Source organism: Trematomus bernacchii, unplaced genomic scaffold, assembly GCF_902827165.1.
Source record: "Trematomus bernacchii unplaced genomic scaffold, fTreBer1.1, whole genome shotgun sequence".
Taxonomy (NCBI): Eukaryota; Metazoa; Chordata; class Actinopteri; order Perciformes; family Nototheniidae; genus Trematomus; species Trematomus bernacchii.
The window spans coordinates 2,368,600-2,392,850 of NW_022987607.1; the positions used below are offsets into that span (position 1 = coordinate 2,368,600).

A 24,251-nucleotide genomic window follows, 5' to 3' on the forward strand; every position below is an offset into this window, starting at 1 on the left:
GACAGCCTGTCAGTATCGTCTCATGCAGCTCACTGATCCAGTAATGAGTGACCCGACAGTGAAGAATAAACATATTTATAACTAGTTTAGCTTGTTCCAGAGGTAGATAAAATAGCTAAGTGTGTTAGGTCTAACTCTTAGTGTGTTCTGCTCCGCTCACCGGTCCGTCACAGCGGGTGGAGCTGCAGGATTTCTGCTTCACACACGTTGCTTACCGCTATTTTACTGTCATTTTCGGACACCTTAAAATACTGCCAGACTGGTGAAGCCATTTTGGCGAGCTTGTTTTGCCGCGTACAGAGAAAAGTGTCATGTATTTTACGTCATGCGATCGGCATTTTTAGAGAGCCCCGATCGATCGGCAGAGAGTGGGTATCGGCCGATATAGCATCCCTAATGATTGCTTTAAATTGTAATTTTAAGTCAAATATAGAATGCAGGTTGTTTTACTACACTGTGGTATTACTCTTACTTTAAAACACGAAGATGTACCGTGTTTTTTTTAAACCCTTTTTTTTAAAGATATCTGGCTCGTTATCGCTTTTAAAAAGACAGCAGGATTACAGTGTTGTTGACTGTGATGATGAAATGTGAAATATAATGGTTTGTTATTGTTTTTTTCCAGGCATGAGTCCTACACCAATCAGTATCCAGGCCAAGGAGCGCCCCCTGGTGGCCCGTACCCCAATCAGCAGCCAGGAATGTATCCTCAGCAGCAGCCGGTGAGAACATTTTGTTCAGCGCTCTTATTCCAGCTTATTTATCCTTATATTTAACTATAAATGCGTCAAATTAGATTAGATTAGATTCCTTAATTGTCACTACACAGAGTACGGCGAAATTCCAAGCATTCCCGATGGTGCAATCACACATAACATACAGTATGAGTATCATGTTGACAATACAAGCTAAAACTTTTAAATATATAATATATGAAGTGACTATAAATTGGACCTATGATACATTGAACACTACGCTTACAAAACAATACAACATTACCAGAACAATACGGTCAACGCACACTTACCTACCTGTGTTTGCATCCTATTGAACAGAGGCAGGCCATACATAGTTTGATCTTACGTAAAGAGGCACAAAAAAAACAGAATTGCTTCTTTATTTGGAATAAATCCTTGAGATGTACCATCTGGTTTCAAGGGGTGTCCAATAGAGAATACGATTATTATTCAATATAAGCACAATTTAGAGAAAATAATTACAACATAATCAGACGGAACAAATGTGTTAAGCCATAATTATTGTATTATTGATTAAGATACTCAAGTAGGGACATTCTTTAAAGGTCCCCTATCATGCAAAAGTCACTTTTTTATGTCTTTTATACATAAAGATGTGTCCCCGGTGTGTCGGGGAACTCACGCAGCGTCAGAAAATAAAACCCTCTCTCTTTCCTCCGTACCCAAATCTCCTAAAAAACGGGGGGGGGAACAACGGAGCTGATCCAGATTTGCGTCCGATATGACGTAATATCTGAAATGTGGACCCACGGGCCTATCAGAAACGTTGCTATCAGAAACAATGCCCGACTGTTTTGGACGTAATATGGTCGGTGTTTACATTAGCATCGCTAACACTCAGAGCTAACCTGTACTGGAGAGCATGTGTGTGAAGAAGCAGGAAATAAAAAGGAACTCACCTTGTGGTATAACCGGCAAGAGAGAAAGCCTTTGAGCTCCATACTGTTTCAGAGATAATCCTTGATAATCCATGATATGGCGTTTCATCACGGCAGCATTTAGTTTAGACAGTAGCTGCTGGGTCCCGCATGAGCTCAGCCCCCTCCTTTTTTATTTTGTATACATTTTAAAAAAATGTTAAGCTTTATACCCCAAATCAGCACTTTAGAAACAGGAAGTGAAATAGAGGGATATGAGGCATGGCTAGAATGGGTGATAGGTGACCTTTAATAAAAGAGATGAACCATCTGGTTTCAACGGGGGTCCTTAAAGATTTTATACAATCACAATTTGGCAAAATAAAAATAAACTAAGTAAAACATGAAAATGTAATTAGAAAATGATATAGAAAAAAGATTAATGTCATGTCCTTGATGGCATTAAGCAATACAGTTATTAAACCAAATGATGCAGGTGTTTTTTTATTATGGAAATGGAGTAAACATATCATAAAAAAGGTATTTTCTGTTTGTGTAAAGACAATATGGATCAGATGCACGTCTTCAGACTGAGAACCCACCTGTTTGACTTCGTCATTAAAACATTTTTTTTTCAATTTTTAATGACTGTTTTGTTTTTTTCCTCACAGAACTACAAGCGTCCAGTAGACGGGGGTTACGGCCCTCCTGCGAAGCGCCACGAGGGGGAAATGTACAACTACAGCGGTCAGCCGGGCCCCCAGCCCTCGGGGCCCCCGGGCCAACAGGAGATGTACAACCAGTACAACGCGTATCCTGGAGGAGAACGAAGACCCCCAGGTCCCCAGAACCAGTTCCCTTTCCCCTTCGGACGAGAGCGTGTCCCCTCGTCTTCAGGGCCAAACTCCCAGTCTCCCATGCCTCCTCAGATGATGGCGAGCGCCATGCCATCGGGCCCCGAAGGCCCCCAGGGTCCCATGTGGCAGGGACGCAACGAAATGGGTTATAATTACCCAAACCGACAAGGAGCGGGTCAAAACCCCGGGTATCACGGCATGAATCGCTCAGAGGAAATGATGCCAGGGGACCAACGGATGAATCACGATGGTGGTCAGTGGCCGGGTCATCAGAGGCAGCCTCCTTTTGGCCCCGGGGGCTCCGGACCCCCCATGACACGCCCCCTACCGTCCACCTATCAGACCTCTCAGAACCACATTCCTCAGGGAAGCAGTCCAACGCCAATGCCACGACCCATGGAGAGTAGGACGTCGCCAAGCAAGTCTCCGTACATGCACCCGGGCATCAAAGTACAGAAAGCAGGACCCCCGATACCCGCCTCTCACATTGGACACGCCCCCGTTCAGCAGCCGATGATCCGGAGAGACGTGGCTTTCCCCCCCGGATCTGTGGAAGCATCGCAGCCACATCTGAAGCCCCGAAGGAGACTCACCGTCAAAGAAATCGGTACTGAGTTTATTTACATCTAAGTCATTGTTAATGATAAATTATAATAATAATACAAAACAGGTTTTAAAGGTCTCCTATCATGCAAAATGCACTTTTTAATTCCCATTTTACATAAACATGTGTCCCCGGTGTGTCAGAAAACAAAACCCTCTCTCTTTTCCTCCGTACCCACATCTCTAAAAACGGGGCTACAACGGAGCTGATCCAGATTTGCGTCCGATATGACGTAATATCTGAAATGTGGGCGGGCTTTAGACCCACGGCCCTATCAGAAACGTTGCTGTCAGAAACAATGCCTGACGTGTTTTGGACGTAATATGGTCTTTGTTTACATTAGCAAGCATCGCTAACACTCAGAGCTAACCTGTACTGGAGAGAGCATGTGTGATCAGCACTTTAGTAACAGGGCTGAAATAGAGGGATATGAGGGATTTCTAAAATGCATGATCTGTTTGGTATTTTGAGCAAAACACATCATAGACATGTTTTTTATATAAATGTCCTGAGCTTTAAGAGTATATCTTATTCATTCCTCTCTTTCCACAGGCACTCCTGAGGCCTGGAGAGTGATGATGTCTCTAAAGTCAGGATTACTGGCTGAGAGCACCTGGGCTCTGGACACCATCAACATCCTGCTGTACGACGACAACAGCATCACTACTTTCAACCTGTGCCAGGTACGCTACTCACACACACACACACACTCACTCACTCATTTGAAAAACACACACAGACACACACTAACACACACACACACACACCACACACACACACACACACACACACACACACACACACACACACACAGACAGACACATACTCACGCTCATACACACAGTCCGACTCAGACTCACGCTCACAGACACGCACACACACACTCACTCACTCACTCACTCACTCACTCACTCAGACAGACTCTCACAAACTCGAAAAACACACACAGACACACACACACACACACACACACACACACACACACACACACACACACACACACACACACACACACACACACACACACACACACACAGACAGACAGACAGACAGACAGACAGACAGACAAATACTCACGCTCATACACACAGTCCGACTCAGACTCACGCTCACAGACAGACACACACACACTCACTCACTCACTCAGACTCTCACAAACTCGAAAAACACACACAGACACACATTATCACTCACACACAGACACACACACTCACTCACTCACTCACTCTCACACACACACACACACACACACAGAATGTGAAATACAATTAATATAGATACAAACACAACAATACAAATACAATGAAAACCATACAATTAAATACCATAAAATGTAGGACTCTGGCTTGTATATATTTTGTTGTTTAATACACACACACACACACACACACACACGCACACACACACACACACACACACACACACACACGCACTGTATTCAGGACGGTGCACATGCAATACACACACAGTTATACACACTATACAGACATGCTGGTGCCTTTCCATTTAGTGCTTTTGTAGTTGAGGGCAGTTTCGCAGTGAGTTTATAGTTGGTTTCTTTCTGCTCCTCAGCTGCCGGGCTTCCTGGAGCTGGTGGTGGAATATTTCAGACGCTGCCTCATCGAGATCTTCGGCATCTTAAAGGAGTACGAAGTGGGCGACCCCGGCCAGCGAACGCTCATCGACCCAAACGCCGCCGAGGACCACGTGGACGAAAACCCAATCTCCGAGGAAATGGACGTGGACGAAGAAGACGAGGAAGACGAGGACGAGGAGGAGGAGGAGGCGGCGGAAGTCGTCGTTCCCTCGTCGCTGGTTCAGGTGAAGCTGGAGGAGAAACAGCCGTCTTCAGAGGACGAGGAAGAGGAGAAAGACTCGCCTGTTAAAGAACCCGTCACTTTGTCACTTCACTCTGACTCGGAAAAGCCGAAACAGGCGAGTAAATTCGACAAACTCCCGCTCAAAGTGGTGCGAAAGAGAAACCCCTTCCTGCTGAATCTGGCGTCTTTGCAGAGGCAGAGTTTCGACAGTGGATTGACGCACTGGAGCATCGGCGGAGGAGACACGACGGAGCACATCCAGACACACTTCGAGAGCCGATCAGACATCCTGAAGCTGCGGAAACGCAAACCCACGACGAACAGCGAGAACCGCAAGAAGGTGGGGACGAGAGACGAGTCGGAAAACACGGAGAAACCGCCGCCTACTCTTATTCCTCCCGTCACCGCAACTATCGACGACGTCCTTTCCGCTCGACCTGGATCCGTCACGGAAGAAGTGGTTCGAGGAGGCGCCGAAGAGCAGAAAGAAAACGGGAAATATCTGTTCAGTATTAACCCCGAAATGCAGAGTCGTCGCAACATCAAGATCCTGGAAGACGAGCCTCACAGCAAAGACGAGAGGCCGCTCAGCTCCTTGTCCGACTGGCAGGATTCGCTTTCTCGCCGCTCCATCTGCATCTCAAACATCGTGCGGAGCCTCTCTTTCGTGCCGGGAAACGACCTGGAGATGTCGAATCACCCGGGCCTCCTGCTGCTGTTGGGCCGCCTCGTGCTGCTGCACCACAGGCACCCCGAGAGGAAGCAGGCGCCCGTTACCTACGAGAAGGAGGAAGAGGAGGATGAAGGAGTGAGCTGTGAACGGGACGAGTGGTGGTGGGACTGCCTGGAGGTTTGTGGAAGAATTATTAACGTACTTTAATACATTAGCGTGGGTATTCATTTATGAGGGTAATGGTTCAAGGCTTTTATTGTCATGTGTTCATAGCTACAGTGTAGTTGGGTCACAGGCTCCTCCAACAGAGCAACACAATAAAACAGATACAATAGAGAGGCGAAGTCCCGCCCATCTACTTACGACCTCATGGGACCTTATTTCGGAAAAAGTATGTATTGAAGTCAATGGGGAGAGAAAGATTATCTCTTGATCCTGTTTGAATTGTGCCATGAATTACACATATGATGTTTGTCAATCTTAAATAATAATTTCCATGTCAAAAAAGTCACAGTTTGTCGTAAAACTGTTGAAATATAAGACTATGAAAAATACGCAACTAGAAAGACTACAAATCCCAGAGTCCCGGTCCCGCATGCTGGCTCTTAGGAACCGACTAACTCCCCTTGTGTGTATGTACAGCTCTCAACATGCCCAGACTTGGAGTGATTTTCACCTCTTTTAATACTTTCCGCCTCATTCTGAAAGAAAGAAGTGAAATGTGCCAACGTGACGGCCGTCTTGGTGTGTGGTGCGAGACGGAAGATGGAGTTTATTGAGCGGTTTCACACAAAAAAAGTGCTACTTCACAGTTTTACGACACAATTGTATTTTTTTGACTTGCAAAATTATCTTTTAAATTGACAAACATCATATGTGTAATTCGTGGCACAATTCAAACGGGATCCAAAGATACGTTTTCTCTCTCCATTGACTTCAATACATACTTTTTCAGAAATAAGGTCCCATGGAGGAAAGGGAGGGACTTCGCCTCTCTATAGTGCAAGTAAATAGAATATAATAGAAATAGTGCAAAACAGTCTATATACAAGTAATTGGATTAATAATAATACATTGGATTTTTATAGCGCTTTTCCTGGTGCTCAAAGACGCTTTACATAAAAACAGAAACAGTACAAAGAAAACAATACACCTCAGAGGGAAGATATGTAAGGCAAGTGTATTCACGTAGCACCATTAGTGTGGGTATTCATTTATAATAATAATACATTTTGTTATAGTTGGTATCTACCATAGTATCTACATGGAGATAAGCCCCGCCTCCTCGCCAGTGCGTCTTGTTTGAATGACAGCTGACAGACGCAGTGAAATTTGAGCGATGCGATTACGTTAACACAACGTTTTAAATCAGCGTACAGCATTCACACCGCAATATCTATTTTTAAACGTTTTTTTTTTTCTTTTTTGTCTCCACAGGTTCTGCGTGAGAACTGCCTTGTGACGCTCTCCAACATCTCGGGCCAGCTGGACCTCTCAGTTTACCCAGAAAGCATCTGTTTGCCTCTGCTGGACGGCCTGCTCCATTGGGCCGTCTGTCCGTCAGCCGAAGCTCTCGATCCCTTCCCGACTTTAGGACCCCTCGCCTCTCTTTCTCCGCAGAGACTCGTCCTGGAAACTCTCAGCAAACTCAGCATCCAGGACAACAACGTGGATCTCATCTTGGCCACGCCTCCTTTCAGCCGCCTGGAGAAACTCTACGGATCGTTGGTTCGCTTAGTCGGCGAGCGAAAAGTACCCCGTGTGTCGAGAAATGGCCGTTGTGCTTCTGGCTAACTTGGCGCGGGGAGATAGCTTAGCGGCGCGGGCTATCGCGGTGCAGAAAGCCAGCGTGGGGAATCTTCTGGGTTTCCTGGAGGACAGTCTGGCCGCCACTCAGTACCAGCAGCAGAACCAGGGCTCCATGATGCAAACGGGTCATCAGTACGAGCCCACCAGCGTGGACATGATGCGGCGAGCGGCCCGAGCGCTACACGCCCTCGCGAAGGTGGAGGAAAACCACTCAGAGTTCACTTTGTTCGAGTCGAGGCTACTGGACGTCTCCGTTTCCCCCCTCATGAACTCCACCGTTACCCAGGTGATCTGTGACGTACTTTTCCTGATCGGACAGTCATGACAGCCATGGGGAGGTTTCCGTTCTGCCTCTCGCTCCCCGACTTCCTCCTCCTCAAACAACAACAACAACCCCTTTTTGTTCGGTGTGTCTGTTGCGAGTGAAAAAGAGCAAAACTGACTTTTTGTTTGTCGTTTTTTTTTTTTTATTTATGCAAAATCACCTCGGATTCCACTGTCTGTTTTTTCTGCCTCCTCCCCCCCTTTCACCTCCTCCTCCCCCCCCCCCCCCCCCCCCCCCCTTCCCCCTTCTCCTCCTGCTTCTCACTAAAAAGGAAGGAATATCATGAAGTAGCTGTGGATTTTCTGAAAAAGAGCAGAAATCAACATCGGGACATATAGGACGCGACGGGGGGAGGGGGGGGGGGGGAATAAAGGACTTTGTTTTTTAATGAAAAGATATAAAAAAAACTCCAGAAAAAAAAAAAAAACTGTAACCAAAGTTGCTGTCTCGTTTACAGTGAATTTGGGGGGGTCGGCAGAGGGGGGGGGGGGGTGCACGGACTAAACGATATTATGGACTGTGGTGTTGCTGTAAAACTCTGGATGCTATATTTACTCCACAGGAGAGAAACCACACTATTGGCTGCCATGGGGAGGCCTGTGCAGTAGATTGTAGGACTTTTTTCTGTACTGTACCTTTAAGAACTGTAAACATACTGTAATAATAATAATACTGTTTCACACTGAGATACGCTGGCTTGGCAGCAAACTGTAGTTTTTAAAAGACAGTTTTAGTTATTATTAAAGAGAGAAAAACAACGGCTTTCCCCCCAAAGTTTGGTGAACCTACAACACCCCGACCTCTTTACTCTTTGTCCCTTGATTGTATGACTTGACCCTTATATTGAAAAAGTCACTTCTCTAGGACTCGATGCTAGATGCAGTCCGAGCTGCGTGTAAATATGATGTTGTACATTACACCTCTCTATCTTTCTTCTTCTGTTGCTCTTCACCGTTTTTAATCTTTGACGAGTTTCCCCCTCCCCTCTTTGCATCAAGTCATGTGATTACTTGACTTCCTCCTCCTCCTCCTCTTCCTCCTCAACAGACTGGGTTTTAGAGAAATATAACAAAAATCATGATCCATTTGAGCTCCTCCCACAAAATGACAACCTTGATGAAGAAACCATTTTTAATTTGTTTTGTTTATTTTTTTATTTTTTATTTCTTTCTCCAGTGATGCGGATTCTGCATATTTGTATTTCAGATGATGTAGCTAAAAACTTGATGTAAATTCCTCCCTTTTCCCCCTTTTTTTTGGCTTAATGAATATCATTTATTCAGTATGAAATCTTTATACTATATGTTCCACGTGTTAAGAATAAATGTACATTAAATCTTCGTAAGACGTTTGCTGTGGATTCATTTATTTTTCAACCATCACACACACACACACACACACACACCATGTATACATCACTCCAGGGGACATTACATTGACTTACATGCATTCCCTGAGACTTATACTAACCATAACCATAACCAACACATGCCTAACCCTAACCAAGTCTTCACCCTAAAATTAATTAAATTAAAATGTATGTCCCCATAAGGGAGGCGAGTCCCCACACGTGACTGTGTAAACAGATGATGGTCCCCACAAGGGTAGTAATGCTAGGACACACACACACACACACACTGCTCTTATTAAATGCACGTTCATGTTTCCATCTGTGCATTGAAGGATGCTCATATTTATATATATATTTAACTATCATACATACAGATAACCTTCATGTTCTGTTTGAATGTTTTTTGCAGATTTAATGGGATATTGTGACCATGGCTGCAACTTAAGTGTTTTTATTATCAATTAATATGCAGATTATTTTTTATAGATTCATTGAATAATAATCTTGGTCTGTAAAATCTCACAAAAAGTCAAATGTGATATATTGAAATGCTTTTGTCAGTCCATATCCTTTTAATATTCAGTGTATGGTAATATAAACGGAGAATGCAGGACATATCCATATTGGAGAGGCAGAAAACATCATTTTTTGACAATTCTTGCATTATAAACTCCATGTTTTGTTAATTTAAACCCACTTTATTATGATATTAAAGGAAGAAAAGCAAGATTTTTTTTATTGAAATGCTTAGAACAGCATTGTCTGACATCTTTGCATTTAAATGTCCTCAAATGATTAAGTGTTTGTGATCAAGAGTCAAAATACTTGCAATTGTTTAGTGTTTTCTGCAGCTCTTATTGTGAAATGACCCTACTTTCAAGTCCCAGCTGATTTCTTTAAATATCTTGTCAGCCTACAACACAACAATAATCAGTTTTTAATTATATATTAAATGGAGAAAAGTCTCCATATTGGAAAGACTGAAAAAATCATTCATTAAAATATTTTGCGTAAAAAACGACTTAAATTAAATGTTTATCATAAAATATTGCCAATTATTTTTTGATGCTCTTATTGTGAAAGAACCTTACTTTTAAGAGCAATCAGGGAGATATACTAGCTTATAAAACATACTCATAATACATCTTAATGTAATAAGCTGCAAGTAAACAATCAAACATCTGTGGTCTAATTTTTATTTAACTCTTTATTAGCTCAAAGTGAACCAATGTGTCTTTTCCAGCAGACCAAAGTCGAAGGAGGTTTATTTAAAACTCCAAATACTCCGTTTATTATGATATAAAACAGAGGGCTTGGGCTCTCTCTTTCTACTCTGAAGCAATGGCGCCCTCTTGTGGTCACCGCAGCACATTACATCAGAAAATGCATCGTAACTACGGCAGTTAAACACTTTTAGAGTCTTTAACCCTCCTGTTGTCTTCGGGTCAAATCTGACCGATTTATTACTTTCATCAATCATAACTTTTTTGTTTTACATTAGATTGCATTAAGGCTTTATGATATCCTTCACAGTAGACATTTGAACATATACAATTGCTGATCACCACTTTCATTGAATTTTGGATGATTGAGTCAACTTTGAAACACCAATGGTGTTCCCGGTCAAAAATGACCGCCATAAAGACAAGGAATTAGTAACCATCCGGACGACGAAGACAATAGGAGGGTTTAAACAAACTTGAACAAATGTATATTCATACAAACTTTACTGCATGACGGGGAATGTATTCAACATGTATGTGGTATTTATTTTTCGGCGTATTCTCTTCCGGCTGCAGATAGAGACCCACGTCTTGACTTTTCCATCCGCATGGTTGCTAATAGTAAAGAGCATTTGATTAACTATTTGTGAACCTGTTGAACATGAGAGGTCACTGTTTGTTCAGTGATGTGGAGGAGAAACAAAAACCCTCTTTCCCCACACTATATAAGAGATGTAAAACAGGGGCAGAAAGAGATTATTCTCTTACTACTTTAGGATCCTTTTGCAGGCGACTCTTAGTACAATTTATATTACATGCAGTTGAGCAAGATTAACTGTTACATTTTAAATACTTAATAGTTAATATAAATTGAGGCATATTGTTCTACTTATTTATGTGTAATGTATTAATCTATTAGTTCAAAATAAAACGATAATATAACTTTTTGTCACTTAAAATCCTATACAATCAAAGCGTGAACTATCTTGACGTAGTCCAATATCTTTGATCAAACGCGTGACGTGTTACGTTACAGAAAGTGTGGGCTGGGCTCTAAAAAAAAGTATAATAGAGAGACTTTAATATAATATTAGGTTTCATTACAAGTTAAAAACCCCAAATCATTTTGTTTCGGGAGATGCAACACAGCTTTTCTGATAGGATGTGAACTTTCTTGATCGAGTTAAACATCTTTGTCGTAACGCACAACATATTACGGTACCGGAAGTGTAGGCACCATCTTGACGTAGTCCAATATCTTTGACTAAACGCATCACGTTTAATAGAAGTGTGGGCCCTGATAAAAACAACAAACTGGGTCAGTGACAGTGAGACACTTTGAAAATCAAATATATATTATATTTCAAGTTTCAAGACACTTGAAACCCAAAACAATTTAGTTTCGGGTAGTACAACAAAGCGCTAGTGTTAGACTGTGAACTATCTTGGCTGAGTTTGTTGTAACCCTTGATGTATTACGTTTTTAGACGTGTTGGGTCTAATAAAAAGAAACACTTTTCAGTGAGAAACAATTGCAATAAAAAATAATATATTTTATTTCAACTTTCATTCCATATTCAATAAACCAACATTTGCTTTACGAGGTTCAACAAAGCGTTTCCGGTAGGATGTGAACTATCTTGATTCAGTCGTCACATCTTTGTCGTAAAGCATGACGCGCTACGTTTCCATACGTGTGGGCTGTAATACAAATAATAATAATACTCTGGGTCAGTCAGTGAGAAACAAATAGTAATAAGAGCCAGTTGAAGAAAAACATTTTATTTTATTTCAAGTTTCATGACATTTTCAGAAACCTGAGGTAATTTAGTTCAGGCGGTAAAACACAGCGTTTCTGGTAGGATGTGAACTATCTTGGTTGAGTTGAATATCTTTGTCGTATAGCATGACGCGCTACGTTTCCATAAGTGTGGGCTGTAATACAAATAATAATAATACTCTGGGTCAGTCAGTGAGAAACGAATAGCAATAAGAGCCAGTTGAATAAGAACATTGATTGTATTTCAAGTTTTGTGACAGTTTCAGAAACCTGAGCTAATTTAGCTTCAGGCGGTAAAACACATCGTTTCTGGTAGGATGTGAACTCTCTTGGTTGAGTTGAATATCTTTGTCATATAGCATGACGCGCTACGTTTCCATAAGTGTGGGCTGTAATCATTTATACAGTCTATGGCTGTAATACAAATAATAATAATAATACTCTGGGCCAGTCAGTGAGAAACGAATAGCAATAAGAACCTTTTGAAGAAAAACATTTGATTTTATTTCAAGTTTCGTGACAGTTTCAGAAACCTGAGCTAATTTAGCGTCAGGCGGTAAAACACAGCGTTTCTGGTAGGATGTGAACTATCTTGGTTGAGTTGAATATCTTTGTTGTAACCCGTGACGTTTCCTGAAGTAACAAACGGGGCCAATCCAACTGTCTAAATCAGGGGTTTTCAAAGTGTGGGAAGGTGAGCCTCCCCTCAGAGAACATAAGAACAGCCGCGCCCCCCCCTCCCAATTATTATTGCTATTATTATTATTATTATTATTATTATTATTATTGTTGTTGTTGCTATAATGCAGGAGTATTCAATTGCATTTCAAAGAGGTCCAGTAAGAGAAAATGTCATTAAATGTCATTAAATGCTCTGTTTTCGCTGTCTACCTTTCGCCATTTGAAATTACTCCGACTGTTTCTCTCCTCTTGTGTGTGTTTGAATCTATCGTGCTGACTCACTGACTGCACCGATTTGATTGGCTGAGTAGCGTCCCCTCCTTAAAACATTAAACAATAACTTTTTTAAACCTTTGTATCTTTATGTTTTAAACATATTGTATAAAACTCCCCCACTACTTGGACTATTCCTTGCACCCCTCTAGAATAAGCCCGACTGGTCTCAACCATATTGCATCAGTAACGTACACTTGTTCTTACAAGATCGCAAGGACACTGGTAGTGATCGGACAATTGAGTGTTGTTCAGTTTGTGTGTTGTGGAACATGCGTGTGCGTGCCTGAAAATATACCGCACACCCAATTACAATTGCATGTTCAATTCACTACCTTGGAAGTTAATAAAGTTGTTAAAGTTGGAACAGCCTGTGGACAGCCGTTCTTCCTTGCATGTCAGTCGCCGACACCTTCTTACAGAGGACAGGCAAATCTAGCTGCAGCACGACCCGTATATTTTCGCACGGTGTTCTCAACACATATTTTCTTTTAACATTTTTAACATTTTCAACATCGTGGATATATATATGCTTATATGCTCCCGGCAACACACTGAACGTCAACTTTGCCTCCTTATTACACTCACCCCTACTTTAGTGGGAACAATGAGTCTGCGTCTTTGATGCTCGCAGGAATAAACGCAGATCATCCTCTGGCTGCAGCCTTGACCGGTACTTGCTTTTGATCAAAGTCAATGCGGAAAACCCCCACTCACACAGGTAGGTGGAGGTGAAGGGAATGAGCACTGTTACAGCCTTTTTGGCGAGGTGGGGGAACTCGGTCTCCACAGACAGCCAAAAGTGGGCAAGTGTCACTTTATTAATCTTTTTCTCGTTCTTTTTTTCCTCACGCTGCGCCTCCCCTGAAGCTCTCTGGCGCCCCCCAGGGGAGGCGCGCCTCACACTTTGAAAACCGCTGGTCTAAATCATTTGTATCGCACTGTTATTTTTCGATAACAAAACAGTTTAGTACAATTTGACGGATCATTTTTTATTAACTTTAAATATAATATTCATTTGAAATTAAACAAGCCTTTTTGTTACTGCAAACCGTATATGACTAAAGAGAGAACTATCTTGACGTAGTCCAATATCTTTGACTAAACACATTACGTTTCAGGAAGTGTGGGCTGTCATCAAAAGAAACACACTGGGCCAGTCATTGAGGAAACTATTGCAATAAGGAGCCTTTATGCAGACAATTATATTTTTTCATGACATTTTCAGTAACCTTGGGAGTCTATTCTTCTGAGTTTAGTGAAGCTGCATCAAAACAACGCACTCTAACTGCACACAAGTGTTGAATTAGACACATTGGATAGTACCAGCTGCAAAAACCAGCGCTGTTTTTTTTGTAGTGTTTTTCTCTTTGCACTGCAGCTTAACACATATTTGTGATTTCATCTCTTGATGTTTTAGCTCCAGACTGCTTTCCAATTCTCTGCCTTGCTTGTGATGTCGTGGCAGTAAAACACCTGCATCCTCTTTGTCTGTGCATGTGATTATGCACGATAAACACGGATATCCTCTTCTTGCTCCATTAAATCACAATACGAGTGTCAATTAAGCCGGGTGACGTCACTTCACACCTTCTGGGAGTCATCTGAAGATGGAGGATGAGATGTTTGATCAGATTGTGGCCGTGTTTCACAGCCTGGTAACTTGGGTGGCTGCTGGTGCCATGGTTTTCGGGGGATTGGTGCCCTACATCCCGCAATACAGAGACATCCGCCGGACCCAAAACGCTGAGGGCTTCTCCACATATGTGTGCCTGGTCCTTCTGGTGGCTAACATCCTCAGGATACTCTTCAGGTAATGCACAATGTCCCCCTTTCCCTTGTCTGCTGTGTGGTCACCAAACTCCATTGGAAAATCTGCATATTTAACACTTTTTTGCTTATAAATTGAAAAATATACTTAATATAACACAAGTTGGGATGTTTCAAGAGTCAGTTGGATATGTTCTATAACTCGGCTCAAAAGAGATGGTCTTACAAGCTTTGTTTACATTGCACAGCTGCTGTTAAATTGGATGCAAACCTGCATTAAAAAATCTGCATATTTAATACTTTTTCGCCGATTAATCTAACTGTATACTTAATAGATCAACATTTTGGTTTTAGTAAGGGTCACTGGGATAGTTAGTATTATTCGGCTTGAAAAAGATGGTCCTTAAAGCCTCTTTTCCATTGAGCAGCAGCTGTTGAATTGGATGCAAACCTCCTTTTGAACATCTGCTAAGCTGTGCTGTAACATACTAAAGAGGCAGAGACACATGACCAACAGATTAACAACTCACAGATGTCATCAGTTATGTAACAGCTGCAAATCTTTATCCAAAAATCTGCTATTTTAACACTTTTTTGCTTATAAATCCAATTATACGGAACATATAACAAACGTTGGGATGTTTTAGGAATCAGTGAAATATTCTCTATAGTTCGGCTTAAAATGCATCATCTCATAAGCTTTCATTGAATTGCAGCAAATTCTGAAATGGACACAATTATGTAAAACAGATTATCCACTAGCCCAAGGCAGTACTAAAATACCCAAATACCAGCAGATGGCGGCATGTCAAATGAAATTATGCTTTCTAATTATTTATAAAATGTCTTAAATTGATTGTATTCACTAAGTTATTGGGATTACTTACCAGGTGGGCAAAGGCAATATGGCTCTTTTAGGACAGGAAATTGACAAAAAGTCCAGTGGTACCTTTCTTGGAGGTGTTAAATACGTTATAAAAGCTGCTACATGTTGCATTGTAAATTAACGTGTGATTTTGTCTTCCTCCATCAGATTTGGCCATTACTTTGAGACGCTGCTGCTGTGGCAGAGCATCATCATGATCTTCACCATGCTCATCATGCTGAACCTGTGCACAAACGTCCGCACGGCCACTGAACTCAGCACCAAGAGACGCTCCTTCATAGGTCAGTAACCTCTGCACACCAGATAAAACCCAGTTATCTTTGTTTTCTGTGTGAGGAAGTGTGTGTGTGTGTGTGCTTTAAAGTGACTCTTTGAATGTTAAGAAGTATAATTTATTTAATCTCACCCCCTTGTCCCTAAATGATTTATTTATAATCTATAATCTCCAATAATTATCATTATTATTAATTATTATTGTTGTTATTATTATTAATCTGATTTACCTGTTGATTGACATATATACATATACACATATGTACATATACTACATATGTACATACACACTAATACACATATATGCACATATACTTATAAACACCTACATACTCACACATATATAAATGTATATTTAAAAGGTATTACACAGTGTTTTCTAAAGGAGAAAAACGAATCCACTGACGTTTAATTTAACGGACTTATTTTGGCGTAGCGGACTGCTATCGAGAAATAACAGACTGCTCAATGTACCAATCAGAGAGTGTGTGTGTGTGTGTGTGTGTGTGTGTGTGTGTGTGTGTATTCTTAAAGTTACTTTTTGGAAAGTGGAGAGTTTGCACAGAAGGAACAACTCCAACATGTTTTAACAACTCCTTTTTAAACTTGATAAATAATCACTTCTTCTGCTGTTCCCTCTAGTGTTTACCTCCTGTCTTCTTCTGCTGTTCCCTCTAGTGTTTACCTCCTGCCTGTCTTCTTCTGCTGTTCCCTCTAGTGTTTACCTCCTGCCTGTCTTCTTCTGCTGTTCCCTCTAGTGTTTACCTCCTGCCTGTCTTCTTCTGCTGTTCCCTCTAGTGTTTACATCCTGCCTGTCTTCTTCTGCTGTTCCCTCTAGTGTTTACCTCCTGCCTGTCTTCTTCTGCTGTTCCCTCTAGTGTTTACCTCCTGCCTGTCTTCTTCTGCTGTTCCCTCTAGTGTTTACCTCCTGCCTGTCTTCTTCTGCTGTTCCCTCTAGTGTTTACCTCCTGCCTGTCTTCTTCTGCTGTTCCCTCTAGTGTTTACCTCCTGCCTGTCTTCTTCTGCTGTTCCCTCTAGTGTTTACCTCCTGCCTGTCTTCTTCTGCTGTTCCCTCTAGTGTTTACCTCCTGCCTGTCTTCTTCTGCTGTTCCCTCTAGTGTTTACCTCCTGCCTGTCTTCTTCTGCTGTTCCCTCTAGTGTTTACATCCTGCCTGTCTTCTTCTGCTGTTCCCTCTAGTGTTTACCTCCTGCCTGTCTTCTTCTGCTGTTCCCTCTAGTGTTTACCTCCTGCCTGTCTTCTTCTGCTGTTCCCTCTAGTGTTTACCTCCTGCCTGTCTTCTTCTGCTGTTCCCTCTAGTGTTTACCTCGTGCCTGTCTTCTTCTGCTGTTCCCTCTAGTGTTTACCTCCTGCCTGTCTTCTTCTGCTGTTCCCTTAAGTGTTTACTTCCTGTTTTTTATTAAATTTGATAAATGATTCCACCCCAAAAACTGTTACTTAGCTAAAACTTAAAAAAAAAAATTCAAGCATTATTTGTTGGCGTTAGTTAAACTTACTGTAGAGCTTCTTAGTCGTTATTTAAATATCTGGAAGCTAAATATTTGTCAAATCTAACTTACAGACTTAGACAAACATATGTATTTGTTACAGTTCCTCTTAGAAACTCTCAGCATGATCATTTAAATACATTTTTCAATGCTAATGTTGCAAAAATGATCGATCCCTGCTGTATCATAATGGCAATATTAGTCAAAATGATCTTTTATTTTTCTCCCAATTCACATCACGGGTCTCCTCTGGCTTGTCTGACAAAATGAAGACGGTTCTTCTTTCTCTTTCCCTCTTTCCCTCTTTTTGTTTCTTGTCTTATTTCCTTTATTTGTTGTCTGTAGCTACAGACAGTAAGGACGAGGAGATCAGAATCCCTAAGAGGCTTTTTGTGGGTACGTACAGATTTGACTGTCTGCCATGAAACATCAGCTGTAGTTCATCTCCCTCCATCTGTGTGTCCAACATTAGCATGATGAGCATTAGCATGATGAGCATTAGCATGATGAGCATTAGCATAGCATTAGCATGATGAGGATTAGCATGATGAGCATTAGCGTGATGAGCATTAGCATGATGAGCATTAGCATAGCATTAGCATGATGAGCTTTAGCGTGATGAGCATTAGCGTGATGAGCATTAGCATGATGAGCATTAGCATAGCATTAGCATGATGAGCTTTAGCATAGCATTAGCATGATGAGCTTTAGCGTGATGAGCATTAGCGTGATGAGCATTAGCATAGCATTAGCGTGATGAGCTTTAGCATAGCATTAGCATGATGAGCTTTAGCGTGATGAGCATTAGCATAGCATTAGCGTGATGAGCTTTAGCATAGCATTAGCATGATGAGCTTTAGCATGATGAGCATTAGCGTGATGAGCATTAGCATGATGAGCATTAGCATGATGCACTTTAGCATGATGAGCATTATCATGATGATCATTAGCATGATGAGCATTAGCATGATGAGCTTTAGCATGAGTAGCATTAGCATGATGAGCTTTAGCACGATGAGCATTAGCATGATGAGCATTAGCATGATGAGCATTAGCACGATGAGCATTAGCACGATGAGCATTAGCATGATGAGCATTAGCATGATGAGCTTTAGCATGATGAACATTATCACGATGAGCATTAGCACGATGAGCATTAGCATGATGAGCTTTAGCACGATGAGCATTAGCACGATGAGCTTTAGCATGATGAGCATTAGCACGATGACTAACTCCATTATTTCTCACGCATGTCGTCCTGCTGCTTCATCCATGTTTTCTTTTACTATTAGAGAATATTTCATCTCCTTCCTTTTATGCTGCGATGATTTCAATGCATGTTACATTTCACACCATCAGTGCAAATGTAACAGCATTACAGGGCCATTGTGGGAATATTTTCTTTTACAGAGACGGGTCAAATGAAAGGACAACAATTTGAGAATATTCAAAGATTATTCGATTTTCTTTTTTTATTTCCAGGAAAAAACTTTTGGAAAATGTAGAGAGATTAAGAGATTTCATTTATACATTTAAGAGGAATACAATTCACTCCCAAAATGTAGTTTTCCCCCTCTATATTTGGCCACTTAATCTTAGATACATGGTGATACATTTGGTAATATTCAGAGATTAAAACGTAATGCAAAGAGAACAACTATTTGTACAATTTAGAGAACATTCTTTACCATCATTTTGTTAATTTTTCATATATAAGTCTATTAAATCTTAGATAAATGGTTAACAATTTGGTAATTTTCACTTTTAGATGATAAAAGTGGACATTTGAGAGAAAAACGTTCCCTTTTTTCCTATCATTTTACAATTATTTTTGTCATTTTTGCTACTTTAATCTGAGAGAATATCAACGTTTTCTTTGTAATATGTATAGTTTTCTTTTTTTTTTACCCACAATGGCCATAATATAGCATGGTATAACATGAAAGATCAGCCTTCATTAAGAAAACATGTGTGGACTTCATATTTGCATGTGTTGCTTGTGCTTGAATCTATAATTTATATGAAACTCCAGCTATGGAACAAATCAGAAGCTCATTATTCTGACTGCAGATAGTTTCTAGTTCTCATGGATTTAACTTTAACTAACCTGTTTTTGAAGCATTTTAATGACATCTTCTAACGCTATGCTTTTAGTCTTTGCCGTTTGAAATGATGATTGATATCTCTAGAGCAGGGGTGTCAAACCCAAGGCCCGGGGGCCAAATCCGGCCAGCGACTTCATTTAATGCGGCCCCACAAGAGCTCTGAAAGAATATAATACGTTTATTATACGGTTACATGCCGATTTACAGAAGCATGTTGCCCATAAACTACATGTCCCACAATGCATCTCAAATTAGATTTTTTTTTTTCAGATTTTTTTTTTTTCAGAATTTGACTTTTCTTTCTTCAAAATGTCACTTTCTTTTTACATTTTCACTTTTTTTCCAGAATTTGGCTTTTAAAAAAAACCAAATCATTTTGTGACATTTTCACTGAAGAGACTTCCAATGATTTGCCCTAGATTTCTGCTTTCAGACGTAGTTAATTATGAAGTTATTACCCTATCCGATAATGATCCAATGCAGAGGCAATAATGTCCTATAATACATACGTTTATATTAAATATTTACATATGTATTTTCATATAGTCTTAAAGTTACAACCGGCCCTTTGAGTGCAACCAAAATGCTGATGTGGCCCGTGATGAAATTGGAGTTTGACACCCCTGCCTTAATGGCTGACTTGTGACAGTTCATGTTGTCTTCTAACCAGCTTTTTAAAATGTGAACTACACTAGGTTTCAACACAATGCCCCTTTATGTAATGGGTATGTCAGTAAATCTTGCTGGGTGTATCATGCGGAAACAGCTGCAGTTTAAACAGGAGAGAGGTTGTTTTATCCACCAATAATTTGATTGTTTTGTAAGAATTATTGAGTTAAACGTATTTAATTCCTTGCATTATTAATATCTTTGAAGCTTTCGGGGGATACATTTGAAATTCTCTGCCCTGTTTTACAAATGTTAGACATCACATGAACACGATGATCGAAAAAATAAACACTTAATTGAAAAAAACTTGATGCACGAATGCTGCTAAATGGATATATCCCACAATGCAATGCACGCACAACTGCAAAAACCCTGAAACATAGCGCTTTTTTGTTTACGTTTAAGTGATGTTGGCACTCTAAAACAACAGTTTAATTGATGTACAGTGAAGTGTGCACTATGGAAGTAGGACACAGTATTGGTGAATAAAGGGCTGTAGTTCCTGAAATGGACACTAGATGACAGTATGAAACAGTATTTGTATGATGTGAGGAAGCACAGAGTACACTCAGCAGGTCATAATGTATTACAAACTCTCCTCTTGGGACTCACTAATGCACTCTCGGTTTCCTGGTATTGGATTCCTATTGTGTTCCCTTTTGTTGCATCATTTGCAGGAAAGTAGAATTCTGTGACTCACCCTGAGAGGAAAACAGGATATTGCCTTTTCTTTAGAGCACAGTTAAGTCTGTTTTGCCTGCATGTTGACGCTGGTTTTGCAGCGCCTCTATGAATGATCATCGATTAGTAAACTCTGTCAAGCATCAGTAGATAAACATTACGCCTTGTTCTGTGATCTCAGCTCTGCAAGGGGCAGCACAATTACTCAAAACTTTATTGAAATGGCAATACAGACGAGTGCATTACTCAAATACACTACATACTGATATACACCTGAACATCAGCAGGAGAGGACTCTTTAAAGTAGAGACACTACATACTGATATACACCTGAACATCAGCAGGAGAGGACTCTTTAAAGTAGAGACACTACATACTGATATACACCTGAACATCAGCAGGAGAGGACTCTTTAAAGTAGAGACACTACATACTGATATACACCTGAACATCAGCAGGAGAGGACTCTTTAAAGTAGAGACACTACATACTGATATACACCTGAACATCAGCAGGAGAGGACTCTTTAAAGTAGAGACACTACATACTGATATACACCTGAACATCAGCAGGAGAGGACTCTTTAAAGTAGAGACACTACATACTGATATACACCTGAACATCAGCAGGAGAGGACTCTTTAAAGTAGAGACACTACATACTGATATACACCTGAACATCAGCAGGAGAGGACTCTTTAAAGTAGAGACACTACATACTGATATACACCTGAACATCAGCAGGAGAGGACTCTTTAAAGTAGAGACACTACATACTGATATACACCTGAACATCAGCAGGAGAGGACTCTTTAAAGTAGAGACACTACATACTGATATACACCTGAACATCAGCAGGAGAGGACTCTTTAAAGTAGAGACACTACATACTGATATACACCTGAACATCAGCAGGAGAGGACTCTTTAAAGTAGAGACACTACATACTGATATACACCTGAACATCAGCAGGAGAGGACTCTTTAAAGTAGAGACACTACATACTGATATACACCTGAACATCAGCAGGAGAGGACTCTTTAAAGTAGAGACACTACATACTGATATACACCTGAACATCAGCAGGAGAGGACTCTTTAAAGTAGAGACACTACATACTGATATACACCTGAACATCAGCAGGAGAGGACTCTTTAAAGTAGAGACACTACATACTGATATACACCTGAACATCAGCAGGAGAGGACTCTTTAAAGTAGAGACACTACATACTGATATACACCTGAACATCAGCAGGAGAGGACTCTTTAAAGTAGAGACACTACATACTGATATACACCTGAACATCAGCAGGAGAGGACTCTTTAAAGTAGAGACACTACATACTGATATACACCTGAACATCAGCAGGAGAGCACTCTTTAAAGTAGAGACACTACATACTGATATACACCTGAACATCAGCAGCAGAGGACTCTTTAAAGTAGAGACACTACATACTGATATACACCTAAAAATGAGCATTATATATCCTCTTTAAAGAGAGCTAACATTATATATCCACAGCTCCATGTCCCTTTCTGTTCTGAAGTGACTCACCATAGTGTAATATCGTCAGCAGGGCACATTCTCAACCTGTACGTTTCTCTTATTGTTCAGCCTGTTCCCTTTATGTTCTCTATCACAGTACATATTCGTTCTCACAGCATCATTATCTCCACATGCACTTCCATCAAGCAGCGGGACGTCTGCATTCGGGAAGGGAGACAAAGTGCAGCTCACTTTTAATGGAACTTCCTGTCATGGCTTTTTTTTAACGTAGATATGGCACCAGGTGGAGAGACATGGTGCTTTTTATACTGTGACATTTGGTATCTGAGATAACGTCATGTAAGTGAAGTTCAGTGGATCCCTGTGGTGCTTCTACCTCAACTGTACAGTTTGTTCTTTGTTGTAGGATGGGTAGTTTTGAGATGGGAGACAAGACTGCTAGCTGGATTTAAAAGATGATTTGGCTGTGTCGGGATCAGAAATGCTTGCAGGTGGAGGTAAAAGACTTAGGAAGGAGAAAATGTAAGATAACATATTTGTTGAAAAATGTCTGACAGCAACAGAAGGGAAAGTTTAATTTGGTCTTTCGTGTGCTAGACTTGAAGACCCGATTAAATTAAACCCCGATTGGATTTTTCTCCATCAGCATTTAAATTATTTTACGTCAACAAGCAAGCCATCAAATGGGACTCTGCTCCGTGATTGAAAATCTTCTGTGAATACTTTGTGGTTTCAAACGGGAAGAATTTCATTTTTTCCCAGCTCTGTCTGTCAGTACCACATCCTCTTTCCTCCTTTTTGAGCTTTAAATATTCTGAAATATTTGCATTTCTACCAGTAGGCACATCTACCTGGTAAGGAATACGAACATTTGTCTTCCATTTGAGCGTCTACCTTTGCTTTTCCTTGAAAAAACGTTGGTGAAATCTTAAAAAACGTTCAATTACTTTAACGTTAAGCACAGAAATTGCTTGATTTGACAAATGTATCGTATTTTATTTCTTATTTCATGTACTTTTAGGTTCACTTGGTCACCAGGAAAATATTCCCTAAATTGTCCCTTCCTGGCTCCCTTACAGTCAAATAGCGGTTATTGTACAGAAAGATTTAAATGTATTCATCTCGCTTCGTTCTTAATTTAACGATAGTGGATCTTACCATAGAGTTGTGGCGCTTTAAAACAATGAATTGGGAAGAATTTCATTTTCCTTTTTGAAAGAATATCCCTCTGAAATACAACAGTTTGAAATGAATTGAATGTAATTTACAGTAAACTTGTCACAGTGACTGAAGAGATGTCGGCCTAACGATATCACAGAGGCAGCAATACAAGAGTTTTCCATTTCTTTCTATTGTTGTCCTATGGGGGTTTTGTACCTCCAGCTTTGTTGGGTTTGTCAGCTTTAGAATAAATCACTTTGTCCTGTAATGGCTCTCCCTCAGGACAGGTGGAGGCCTAACTTTGCCCCTAAAGAGACTTAAGTCGTGGTGGAGGTGCAGGAAAGTTGCTGTGCTTTGGCATTGCAACGACAACCCATTATTCATTGTGAAGAAGCTCCCTGTCCAAATTCCAGAAAATAAAGCCAGTTGAAATCTTCGGTAGGTTCTCGCGCTGTTAGAAATCATAATAGCAAAGGCAAGTTTATTTATATATCACCTTTCAACACAAGAGCCGCTTTCACACCAAGTACTTTGCTGTACTTAGTACCCCCCACGGCACTAAGTACAGATCGCGTTCACACCGGAATAAGTTCCCTGAGGGAAGATTACGCAAATGAAGCCGCTGACGTCACTTCTTCTTCTTCTGCTTTGGGTTTACTGGCAGGCCGCAAACAACTT

General features: G+C 40.8%; 2 protein-coding genes across 3 annotated transcripts in view; both read left to right on the forward strand.

Annotated features, from left to right (window-relative positions):
- Positions 1-9,055, forward strand: part of LOC117482858 (AT-rich interactive domain-containing protein 1A-like) — a 62,172-nt gene extending 53,117 nt beyond the window's left edge. Inside the window, 6 exon segments of the mRNA XM_034131083.1 lie at positions 626-722; positions 2,287-3,079; positions 3,629-3,759; positions 4,649-5,746; positions 7,007-7,318; positions 7,320-9,055. Coding sequence (XP_033986974.1) covers positions 626-722; positions 2,287-3,079; positions 3,629-3,759; positions 4,649-5,746; positions 7,007-7,318; positions 7,320-7,703 — 2,815 coding nt within the window. The 3' untranslated portion in view covers positions 7,704-9,055.
- A 5,062-nt stretch (positions 9,056-14,117) lies between these two features.
- LOC117482923 (solute carrier family 66 member 2) overlaps positions 14,118-24,251 on the forward strand; it is a 40,950-nt gene continuing 30,816 nt past the window's right edge. The window contains exons 1-3 of one of the 2 annotated variants that reach the window (XM_034131169.1): positions 14,118-14,824; positions 15,815-15,948; positions 17,792-17,842. In XM_034131169.1, coding sequence (XP_033987060.1) covers positions 14,622-14,824; positions 15,815-15,948; positions 17,792-17,842 — 388 coding nt within the window. In that variant the 5' untranslated portion in view covers positions 14,118-14,621. The remainder of the gene's footprint in view (positions 14,825-15,814; positions 15,949-17,791; positions 17,843-24,251) is intronic. The other variant, XM_034131170.1, reaches the window with a different exon arrangement.